Source organism: Manduca sexta, chromosome 22 (genome assembly GCF_014839805.1).
Source record: "Manduca sexta isolate Smith_Timp_Sample1 chromosome 22, JHU_Msex_v1.0, whole genome shotgun sequence".
NCBI lineage: Eukaryota > Metazoa > Arthropoda > Insecta > Lepidoptera > Sphingidae > Manduca > Manduca sexta.
Window position 1 is genome coordinate 10,545,595 of NC_051136.1, and position 12,492 is coordinate 10,558,086.

At 35.9% G+C, this 12,492-nt stretch overlaps 1 protein-coding gene across 9 annotated transcripts in view; it reads left to right on the forward strand.

Annotated features, from left to right (window-relative positions):
• The window catches only part of LOC115442147 (proton channel OtopLc), a 54,841-nt gene extending 42,349 nt beyond the window's left edge, over positions 1-12,492 (forward strand). For 4 of the 9 annotated variants that reach the window (XM_037441322.1, XM_037441323.1, XM_030167125.2 and 1 more), the window contains exons 4-16: positions 5,350-5,534; positions 5,609-5,811; positions 6,107-6,190; positions 6,629-6,743; positions 6,834-6,994; positions 7,120-7,285; positions 7,425-7,595; positions 7,707-8,078; positions 8,338-8,554; positions 8,801-9,085; positions 9,552-9,783; positions 10,018-10,185; positions 10,459-12,492. In XM_037441322.1, the coding sequence (XP_037297219.1) occupies positions 5,350-5,534; positions 5,609-5,811; positions 6,107-6,190; positions 6,629-6,743; positions 6,834-6,994; positions 7,120-7,285; positions 7,425-7,595; positions 7,707-8,078; positions 8,338-8,554; positions 8,801-9,085; positions 9,552-9,783; positions 10,018-10,185; positions 10,459-10,599 (2,500 nt within the window). In that variant the 3' untranslated portion in view covers positions 10,600-12,492. The remainder of the gene's footprint in view (positions 1-5,349; positions 5,535-5,608; positions 5,812-6,106; positions 6,191-6,628; positions 6,744-6,833; positions 6,995-7,119; positions 7,286-7,424; positions 7,596-7,706; positions 8,079-8,337; positions 8,555-8,800; positions 9,086-9,551; positions 9,784-10,017; positions 10,186-10,458) is intronic. The other 5 variants (XM_037441324.1, XM_037441325.1, XM_037441328.1 and 2 more) reach the window with 5 other exon arrangements.

The following is a 12,492-nucleotide window of genomic DNA, read 5'->3' on the forward strand; positions in this document are numbered from 1 at the left end:
GCTGATATTATCAATCAGGCAGGCAGGTTATAATTAATCTAAATACAGAAGATGATCATGGTCAAAAACACATAGAGCCCACACTTATGACCATCTTCTATTTAAACCAGAACATTCCGCTCTAGTTAACGAATAAAGGACGAAACGTCGGCTTCGTACAAAAAGGTTCGATTAACAGTTTATAAATAAGTATAAAGGGGAGGAAGCCGTAATCAAAGCACTTCCACGTCGCATGGATGGTCAATGATTAAACGGACCCCGCATATCCATAAGTGGCATGTGTGATACACATTAATAGTATTTTGTGTTTTAAATCAGTGCGATAAGGATGAAAATGCGTTAAAAATTCTACTGAGACCAGTCATGTCGTATGCGGGATTTAACATTGCTTTTATGCACAAAAGAAAGTGTAACGAAGTAAAATAGGAATTGTGTGTTCGCTGTTTCTCACGAGGTACAGTGAAAAAGTAACATTTGCATTAGAAAATCAAAGTGCATTTGAAAAAGTAAATTGTATTCGATAAAGAAACTTATAATACTTTCCAACTGCAAAGGTGTATCTTAATAAGGTGTAAACTAGGAAACCTTTGATATAGCTATTCTTAACCACCTCTTAACGCTAAAACAAGTTTATAAGTAAGACTGTAATTATTAGAATTAGTTAATTGTTTAAATTTTAAATCATACAATTTATTTTTTTGTAGCTTCATGATAATTTAAGGTCGTTACGTAAGTAGTGAGTAAAGAAAGATAGGTATTGAGTGAATGAGTGCCTTAAAATCCTTTTTTTAAGATAAACGTGCTCTTATGTATTAAACGTGAACTAAGAATAGGTATAACATTAAAATAAGGTAATTTTCAAAGAAGACAATTAAATAAAAATTCAAAGCTTTTTATTGTTAAACTAACTAGCTGCAACAAAAAACAATTCTATGCTTTGTTTCGACCAAGATTACTTATTGTCTTTCCTCTGTACATTTAATTTTAGTCGCTAAACGAAACAAATATCTATACTTTATATTGGCAATGGCGTATAGTGTTTCTGGTATATTTGCATCAAAATAAATTTGACTCTCTCAGCTTCCTAAACATATCTTGTTAATGTAACTTGTTCTGTAAGTATTTTGTTGATGTATCTTATGGCGAAGGGTACCTACATATAATCCGATTCCTGCCGGCTTCCTTTTAGTAATATATGTAAGCAAACTATTAAAATAAATTATATAATTATTTTAAATAAATAGATAATTAATATTTATACCATAGTGGGCTAAAATCTAATTATACTTTGTGTCCTTCCATTAGGAAAATTTCACCTTCCACCATTGTAACTTTTTTAATAATTTGATTAAGCACTCATTTACATGACAATCTTCTGGTAATAATTGAGATTTGAGTTCGAAATCCTAAAATGTCATCGAGAATTTTTTATTAAAGTTTTGCAGCATTGTATTAATCGTACGAGCTATAATCACATCATTTTTTCCATTTTAAATTGCACTTCAGTTTTTGTATAAGACCTGTGTTACAATTGCAAGTCCATTTTAGCCAGTATGATGACGATATTAGCTAGTATGATTTTTATCATGGGTCAGAGATTATAACTCTATACTAAGTAGGGCTTTATGATTCAACAATATTTGGTAGTATTGCTACTGTTTAAGGCAGTCGTAACGCTTACAATCAGGTTAGCTATTTGCTCGTCCCGGCATCCAGTTGTATATACAAAATATTACACTCCATTGCAGTGCAGTATTTGCTCGTCAATGGAACTACACCCTGTAGTTATACCAAGCGATACACTGTCTCACTGACTCCCATATATGAAATGCAGTTCCCTTATAAATCATAAAAGGATGTGCTGTAATACGAATCCCAATCGTCCCTAATATAAAGTGACGACGTAATCGGAAATCATTACCATCGTGTTATGGAGTCAGACGTTAATAAAATGCGACTGTGGAAACCACAAGGCCGTTCTTGTCAATTCTTGCGGCCATTATGTCATTGATAAGCTAACTAGCAATTGACTTCGCGATGCAATCTTACACAATTGTTTATGTACCTACTGAATGTAAATATGCTGAGGCAAATTGCATAAGGGCAATGTGGAGCATATTTTATTCACAACACTTGGAAAGGCAAATTGTTTAAGGCTCATGTGGAATATATTTTACTTATAACGTCTAGAAAATTACTGCAATCATGAAAAATCTCAAAGAATATTGCAACAATTTTAACAGATGTTTGAAATTCGCTTAGATTTCAAGATTCGTTCTTTGTTTTAAATGAGGCCATTTAGTAAAACGTCTTAACTAGGCTAGTATTGCTCAATATGACACTCTGTTTAGAATGCGTCTGGCGATTTTAACGCGAATGTATTACCACTAATTAGTGTCTCAACTTAACATACGACACCACTTAGACTAAAATAAGTCATTTCGCAATTGAAATACATCTATGTCTAATTTTTTATGGCCGTAATAAAAAAAAAATGTTTATTGTTTTTTTAAAATAGTCCATCAAATGATTAGGTAGTTCGCCTGATGTTAAGTGATCATCACTGTTCATAAATATCCACTATTGTGCATGAATCTTCGATGCGTTGACAGCCTTATAGCAGTAGCCATTAGGGACTGGTAAGGTTTTTGGGACGTGCAAACGCGTGTTTGTCTGAGACCGTGATACTATCCCAGTAGAGCCAGGAATGGTTGTGGTAGTTTCTACCTTAGGCATATAAAAAAAAATAACAGTAATTATAATGGCTAAAATGGCCTTGACAGTGAGACGCAGGCGCAGTCGCAGCCTGAAATTTTAGAGGGAGTCATTATGTAATTTTTTAGATTTTCCATTATCAAGCACAGTATTTTTTTTTTATAAATTTCTAGAAGATTTTTCCAAATTGACGTTTCCCCCGTGAAATTTTAATAAATCAATCAATAAACGTAGGTTAAGGCTATTGTAGACGAGTATATTAGGTAAATTAAGATATGTGGCAGATTATAGTGTAGGTTATGAAGAAGAGTATACACTGTTAAGGCTAGGTTGCGCAAGTAACTTGACATTACACGTATTGAGTTGACATTTTTATGGATTCTGCAGTTAAGATCAAGAAAGTACTGAAGGGCTTGTGCATATTTACTTATCATTTTGTTGCTTGAGCTTAGCAAATTTACCCTTAGTAAAAGGAATACACATTATGGAATATTAAGCGGATATTTTAGTTAATCCTCTTTTGCAGATTTTATATTGTCGACTACGCTCAATGTAGATAATACATTTAGGTTGATAATACATAATTTCATTAAAAAGAAATGGAAACCATAAGAACAAAAAAAAATGTAGGTAAGCGCATCATAAATAATATGCACGTATCTTGAGCTAAAACAAACCATCATAACAAACAAAAATAACCAGCGTGAGGTGAAAAGTCAAGTAAACCTAATATTAGTTGCAACAGGTCAGCGACCGGAAAGGTCGAGGACCACTGGAGACTGAGTGCTATTCATCAATTCATTCCAATAGAGACCTCTTCTTTCATGGCGACTTTTTGTTAGGACACGTGTGCATAATTATAGTTGTCTTGGACAAATGCGTAGTTCCTCAGTGCTCAGGGGAGTGTTTCGGTGGGTGAGGTCGAGGAACAAGGGCCGGGTCAGTGGGTCGCTCGCGCAGCCTCCCAAAGCTCTCCGGGAGAGACGCGCCTGTATCGACCGCTTGACGCCAGTTACGCTAGGGTTGGCAGACATTCGCAATTTATATAAAGAATCCATTTTTATTATTGAGGTACAAAAGGACATTTATATTGTACGAATATTCATTAGTAGTTCGTACGAATGTGTACATAACAATTCTTGTATTCCAAAATTATTTGGTCACTAATATTTCACTCGTAATCTGATGTAAGAAGAATCATGACTGAACTCTCAATTGGTCTTACTATTGAATGTTACGGCATACCTAGCAATGAAGATACATCAAGATTGATGATTGTCTTGGCAATCATAGTTAAGACTAGTATGGGTACGAATTTTGCCTTGGACTCGATTAACACAAAAATGGCACATCTTACACAACCAGTGCAACGCACTCGAGGTCGATGACAGTGCATTCGCATATGGCGTAATAGCATACAAAAATTACGACCCTCCCGCGATTCGAGAGTACATTTCATATAAATGGGGTGTAGCCGAGTCGCGAGGGTGCCGCCCCTACGTCCCGGAGGCGCGCAGCATCCATTACTGCGCAACTCTGGGCGCACTCGAGTCGGAGGCACGGTTCCGACGGCGCACCTCCGCACTTCCGGAGCCTTTTGCCTTGAAAGAGCTCCTTACCGCGGCCCTACCCTCACCTGCCCTTAACCCTCACCATGGTCGTGTAACTCTCGTTTCCTCTACACACGAGTGATTTGTAAGTGATGGGGCGCGACAAGCACCCGGCTGAGGCCGAAGTGAAGGTGGCGACGGTGGATCTGGAAGCCGTCGACAATATGGCGACGTTACCGGTAGGCCAGCACCGGCAACAGGGCAGTGACATCGCCATCGCTGAAAAACACAACACCGCAAACAAAGAAATGGAGTTGAAATGCGTTCAGCCCAAGCCGTCTAAGAAGTATGTATGGATGTTGAGAGTTCATTGTTCGTTAGGGAATGATGATTACGTGATTGGTTCTGTGTTTTATACGAAAATTAAATCTATTATGACGGGCAAATAATTCTACGGATTTTTGTATGGAAATATAAAACTGTAGTATTTATGTGAATATCGTACAGTTCATAATGCTAAGTTTTCAATGTTAGAATGAGTACCTACTGATCTATATATAATCATGTATGATCGGGGTAATTTCTATGCAATCATTTAGCCGTATAGTTTGAATATAGATATTATTTAAGAAATACATTTATATTGGCATTTACAATGGTCGTTTGACCAAACCCATAGGCGGTTTTAAATTTTTTTAGCTATTCCTTTGTCACTAAGAAAGTTTGCTATTCCTTTGTCACATAAACAAATAAGGAAATAATATTTTAACGTTGTGAATATTTATACAAGACAGGGCCACAAAAACAAACAAATTTAGCCCGTACTCATACGGCGCGCCAACGTTACAGTTAAATAAATCATTCTTGAAAGATTTGTGGGCAGTCAGATCAGTTTGAATGATTTTAATGAGTTATTATTGTTTCAAACCATACCCGTGATTTATAGGTTGGAGAGTTAAAATAGTTTTAATAGGAAATAATTTATACCCTGCGTGAATGACATACGTGTACCCTAGGGTATTGATCTTTGCTCTTAAATGTACCATTTTCACAATTACATAACGTCCTTTTTTGTTTATTTCAGAACTTCGTTGTTCATCATCTCCAGTTTTATTTACGCGAAACTGTTGGTTGTTGTGTGCATCGCTTACGTCATCAGTGATGTCATCACACACAATTTACCACTCTATTACTACGAAGGCTTCTTTACCTACCTTTATGGCATGAGCATATTGTTCTTGTTATACGTCTTTTGCTTCCTGCTTCAAGGTAAGTTTAATGTAGTTTATAGATTTAGATTCAGTTCTAGGATGTAGATAACTATGAATATATTTCTCACTTAGAGAGTGCATGCTGTAGCGGCTCACCGAAAGCCAAACCACCACCAAAAGAGAAGAAGCCGAAGAAAGAGAAAGTAAAGAAAACCAAAGATAAGGAAGGCAAAGATGGTAAAAAAGACGGAAAGAAAGATAGAAAGGACAAGGACAAAGATAAGGAAGGAAAAGATAAAGCCACCAAAGAATCAAAGAAACAGAGCCAGTTCCAGGTGAGCAATTTTATCACCTCTTCTTACACAGCACATCCATTATGATTGTTCTTAACAATCTCACGTTCTATTTTCGCTTTCCCGTGTCGTCCCGTGTTAGTTAACCACACATTTGTTTTAATATTAAATTTTAACTATGTATTTAAACTTTGTGAATAAGCACATGTTCGCAAATTTTTGTTATGCCTTTCACATATCACAGTTCATACAAAGCTTTATCCAGAACGCAAGAGGCCGCATGATCCCTTTTTGTTTACGCTGCCTACTTTTTGTTTTTTCCATATCATTTGGGCAGGAGGTGTATCCCCGTAAGATGCGCGATAAAGTTCGTCAACAGCAATTACAATTACAAATGGCGCAGTTGTATGCGTCTGAGCAGGTGAGGTGTACATCTAGACGCATCCTGCTTGATCACTTGTGTACTATGTTTGGAATAGCTTTGGATGTGCTGTTGTAGTTGTTAGTCGCAATAATTGTGCTTAATTCCTCCATCGTACATGCTGCTGCACCATTTTGCTTTCGTTTTGGTTATCGTTTTAAATACACCCCATACTTTACACAAATGATAAAAACCCCATCCAAACTGATATTAACTTAATTATACATACCTAATTATTATAATGTAGATGTACTAATTCTGCATCCGAGCTAGCTGCAGATTTGAATATAAATGTATTCAATAAAAGCTAAATTATAATATTAAAAGTAAGAATAACCAAGCACACGAGGAAAGTCCATTTCAAATTGTTTGAAATGTATACCGGCGTTACATGTAAAATTATTTAATCTTGAACAGATATGTTTATATTTATAACAGCAACAAGATATTGTGGAAATCGAGGCTGGACCTGTTACAAGACCGGTGCGTAGGCGCAAAACATCTCAAAATGATCATAGTCATGGCAGCTTCTTCTTACGAATTGGTGCTATTGGTATGTAATATTATGTCAAAGAAGGCGATGTTTTAAACCAAAAATATATATAATATTCATGTGTGTAATCTCTGTTCTACTTTTTTGTAGCCTTTGGTCTCGGCACAATGATTTACAACGGCTTGGAATTCGGAACATTCTTTGAGCTTCCACTGGATTCGCCATGTTATCTTATTCTAAAAGGCGTCAACCCGGTTTTGCAGATGGTTTTTACATTCATGCAGATGTACTTCATCTTCATGAATTCGAGGGTATGCCACTTTTTAATAATTTGATGATTATTTATCTGATGGTAACATTACGTCTATCTATAAATATTTAGTACCTGTGTTACAACTTTAATTTATTTTAGTATATTTTGTTTTCCTTCTTTCAGTTAAACATTCACCGTTTCAAAGTGATCGCTCGGTTTGGTTTAATGCACGTAGTCGCAACAAATATTTGTGTCTGGATTCGAACATTGGTGTTGGAGTCATTAAAGGAAATTACAGATTACCACGTCAAGAATCCACAGGGTGTTCCTGGAGAAGGCGTTTTAGGAAGTAAGTTTAGATAGTTAATCAATTAAAAATAATCCTTTTATCTTAAGGCAACAAGTTTATCTTTCTTTCATCGTCATGTACAAATACTTCACGTTTGTAATCCATTTTGTGAATTCATAATTCACTCACTCATTCACAGAAGTCATCCGTAAGCACACTCTAAGGCACTCTGGCAAAGTATTTGGTGCAGCCACTACAGCCGCCACCACGATTGTATCTACTGCTATGACCACTGCTAAAACCGCCGGCGACCAACTAATAAACATGGTTACCACGACTGCCACAGCTCCTACCACCACATCTACCACAAGTTAGTACCTATTACAAAAAAAAAAAAACTACTGTACTAACATGGGGGTTCTTGTGTCTGTTAACTTTGCATGTTATGTGTATTAAATGTGGGTTTTGAACTAATTTTCAGCAACTACTTCTTCACCATATCATAACATGGGTAGTGGGTTCTTCGCTAATTCGAAACTCATAGACACTATAAAGAGTACTGTAGGCTATGACAATGGCTTTGGGTACGGTCGTGAGTTCAAAGAGTGGCCCAACGACAACCCCTTCACTACTACTTCTTTCGCTCCACTGACCACAGAAGCCGATAAAGTAACTCAAACCCAAACTGCCATGTTGGAAGTGTTTCAATTTCCTTTCACTTCGACTCTGAAACCAATTGTAAACGCAATAACTACATTCATACCGACAACTGCATCAAGATTCGTTACTGAAAAAGACGAGTGGGGCAATGTTGTCGAAACATATCGTGTAGACGAACCACCTCATTTCCCAGGTTTGTCGTTGGAGTGTTGTTTTGGATGTTCATATCCTGCCGTTGCACCTTTTATTTGCAGATTGACTATTATTTATTTTTAAATTGTAGTAATTGGACGTCGAGTTGCACTTGTATTTAACATCTTATATACCGATGCATCTTTTTAAGATGCATGACCCTATTGATTAATATAAGTAGTTTATTTGTTTAACATATTTCATTTATAATTCGTCTAGTTATAAGATTAGAAAATAATAAACACTATACAAAATTCCAGATAACAAATCAACAGAAATATTCGAGTCGTTCGAAAGCCTGAATCCCGCTGCTTTGATCGCTAATATCGATAACAGTACGGTGTGCGGAAGGAATCCAATTATGGGAACTATCGTTTCTGACTCGGCGCCTTATCTCTATCCGTTCATCATTGAGTACTCGCTCATCGGAGCGGCCGTTATTTATGTAATGTGGAAGCATATTGGCCGCTATCCCAGGTAAATGCACAGATTTTCTTAAAAAGTTAGTTATTAATGACGTTAACATTTTAAAACAAAAATTTGCATTTAACGATAGAGTCCCAGGTAAAATAGTAATAGGTAACATAGACAGTAATTCATGCTTCTAATAACAAGTATAGTGATACCCTTAACATGGCAAATAGTGCATGATTAGAGCTGAGATTGAAGTAAGCGTCATCACATGAACGCGTGACTGATTTGAGCACACGCGTTTGGTTGCAGCGTGGCCAACGATGAAGATCTGGAAAGACGTCTGGAGGCTGTTCTCTCCCGCAGGGCAGCAGCGCTTGCGGCAGCTCAACGTGGCAACCGCGTCGACTGCGCTGGCGCATCCAAGGGCCTCTTCTGTGGATTACTTCTGCTGGTCGCTTCTCTGATCTGCTTGATACTCTTCTTCGTCTTGATAAGACACCAGGAATTGAAGAGACTTTCGATTTACTTAGCCGATGTGTCCCACTGTGCCCTGATGGTTTTATCTATATTGGCAATTCTGATTGGATTTATACGGTAAGTGCACTTTATTATTCATAAAGCTTTAGCTACTGAATTATTTTTAAAATAAAAATATTGTTGATAAAACATAAGTTGGATCATGGTAATTGGGATATACGGGAAGAGGCACCTCATGCTTTTGAAACATTAATGGCTAGAATTTCCATACAAGTGACACCGCCAAAAGATAGTACTAACAAAATTTATTGTGAGTAAATATTTGTTAATTGTGCTTCATGGCTACACCCTTATATTTGTTTTTGTTTTTATTTATTTTATGTTTTTTTTTTCTTACCTCATCCCACCTTATATTTTCCGTTCAAACTCCTGTCACGTCGTTCCATTTTCATTCACTGGCATCGACAATTTCGCACATGTTTTGTGCTCATGTTCAAAATATTTCATCACACAACTTTTCAAAAATATTCACCTCTTATCCTTATCCTTTTTTTCGTTTACCATTTTTGGTTGAACTCATAAGTGGTCGTGAAATGCAATGGAGCCCTTCCCCCTGTACCGAGCCTCTTCGCAGGGTACAATCGTTGAAGTTCCGCTCCGAAGAACAATCAGATTTGAATGACATCTTGCTACGCGTGTCTGCGTTTGGACTCTTCGTTTACGCCGTGTTCAGTGTTATCGCCGGCGGAATGGGAGCTTTTACCCACGAGCCAAATCTACTGGTCATGATAACTGGATGTCTGAGCGTGCTTCAAGTAAGTAACATCTTCCCTTTGTGATTAAATTTTTTATCAATTCAGCTATTATTATAATTGTGTAAATAAGAAATCAATTTTTAAGCTATTCTTTAACCCTGAAGTGTGTAAAATCACGATGAAATCAGATGATTAATAAGACACAATTCGGATATACAAACGTTTGGGAACAATTATAGACCATATTTTTTATATATATTTTAAACTGCTAAAACTATTATTTTTATTTCTCAGGTTGTGCTTCAGCTGCTATTCATCGCTGACGTTTCCCGCCGTCGAGTCCATCTCCCAGAACAAGAGCGCAGCAAGCCAGCCCGTCAAGCCGTCACATTCCTGCTCATCTGCAACGTCACCATGTGGCTCATCTACACTTTTGAAGCCCAGAAAGTCCTTGCGAATCCGGTAAATTGACACCACGAATATATATTTATAATTTAGTACTTTTGTAACTGAATATATTGAGGGTTGTAAAGTCATACAATATATATTAGAATTCATAATAATGTGTGAATTCAAAAATTAAGACATGAAAAGAATGGGATAAAATGTGTAACATTATAATTTCTTCATGGACCAGACATATTAAATTAGTGATCAATTTGAATGATGTATTTTTGAATCTGCTTCGAATTTATTATACAATGTTTGTTAAGTTCAACCTGTTGGTGATTTCAGGTCCAACTAGACTTCTACGGCTTTGTGGCCTGGTCTCTCGTCCAGCGTTTCACTCTCCCGCTTTGCATCTTCCATCGCTTCCACTCAGCCGTCACCCTAGCTGAGATCTGGAAAACTAGCTACAAAGCGCGCCTGGAGTGAATCTACACCATCCAAGATGGATTGGAGAGTACTATCCAATTACCGCGATGACCACATCCTAGAAGACCTAGGATTATTACTACCGATTTCGTCCTGATTCGGGACAGCAATTTTATGATTAGATCGAATAAATTCGCTGTTAGTTTCAAAGTTATCTGACATTTCATAACGTGTTAGTTTAGGAATGTTTGACGAATTTAGATTGGTAATTACATCTTATAATGTAGAGACGATGTCGTTACTCTCCCGGAAAGAATCACGTAGTTGTCACTTGCACCTGATCCTACTGATAGCATTATGTTGGTTATTAATTTGAAGTGTATTTTTGTTATTATTTTACATTCCATACTTATATATCAGATTCAATACAAATTAGGTTTCTTGTAAGACTGACTGTGGAGACTTTAATGCGACCAAACATACATATTTTCAGCTCATTTTCTTTATTAAATACGTAAACAAATTGCTCATATTTCGGATTTCTATACTCCGGAGATTTTTAGACATTTCGAGAAGAAAGTTTTACAAAAAATGAAAATCATGTGAACGAAAAGCGATAATAGCAAGAAATCCCCTGTTGTGAAGAGTTCCCTCCTTTGTTAGAAATAATTTGAGTGCCATGATTTTAGAATTAAGTCTTGATTAAAATTTGACAATATTTTACATTTTTGTTTTATATACTTAAAGCTGAAAAATACGAAGACGTCTGTATCTAGTTTACGAATCGTCATTTTCAAATGTCTGTTACATTAATTAGCGAATGTTTAGTGCGCTCTGTAAAATCTGCAAGTTTATTAAAACTTAAAGTTTATTAAATAGGTACTATTAATATTTCCGAAAATTTATTAGCCAACATAAATTTAATAAATGAGTAGGATTAGTTAAACATATTGAGATCTAATCGTAAGGAGGTAGGTATTGTGACGGGGTAAAATTTTTTTCAAACATATGTACTTAACGTTAGAATGACGTAGTCGTGTTGCTTAAACTGCGAGAGATGCTTGGAGATAATTTGAGGAGGTTCCGTTGAGATAATTTGATTGCATGGGGCCATAAAAATGAGAAAAACTATGCACAGTTTTATTACAATGACGTTAACAAATTCAAATATTATGTAGAATTTAGGAAACGTTTTCACAAGGTATATATATGGTATCTTAAAAGCTATAGACTCTTAAAGTCGGTTAAGGTTTTGCAAGTTGTTGGTCAAAGGTATTCGCAGCGGTGTGAAACATAAATATTGTGTTTGGACTAAATATTTTCGTAATGATTTTAGTGCAATCTATTTTTATAGGCCGACTTGTTTTATGATACCTTGGTGTCGCGGTGGTCACGTCGATGGGACGTAATATCATTTTTCTATGTTATAGATTTTGTATAAAATAGCTCATACTCAATCATTTACGATAAATATTATATTTATTAATTTGTAAATTAACTTCTAAGGTTAAATTATAATTTATTGCTCTAAAAGTTGAGAATAACGTGTGCTTACATCGTGAGATTTCGAGTGAATGTAGTTATATATTTTTAGTTTATAAATAAAATTTATACTTAGTAATTTATTGACGCAACAGAAGTATGAACACAAAGCCAAGAACTCAATGTTCGATGATTTTTGGAAAATCTAATATCATAATGGTTTGATACACAAGATCCGTATGTTCGGCTTGTTTTATCACTGCCTATATTTTAACAATAGTGATTCGTTAGTAAGTCCTTTTATAAACCTTATACTGCATATTTTTAACTTGTTCAATTTTGTAGATGATATTTACTGTGTACCTTAAAGTTTGGAAAAAAATGTACCGATGTTTGTAATTAGGTTTTAATATATCATATGTACCTACATGGATATTCGATCGGTGTTATATAGAGATACCAAAAAAAAAA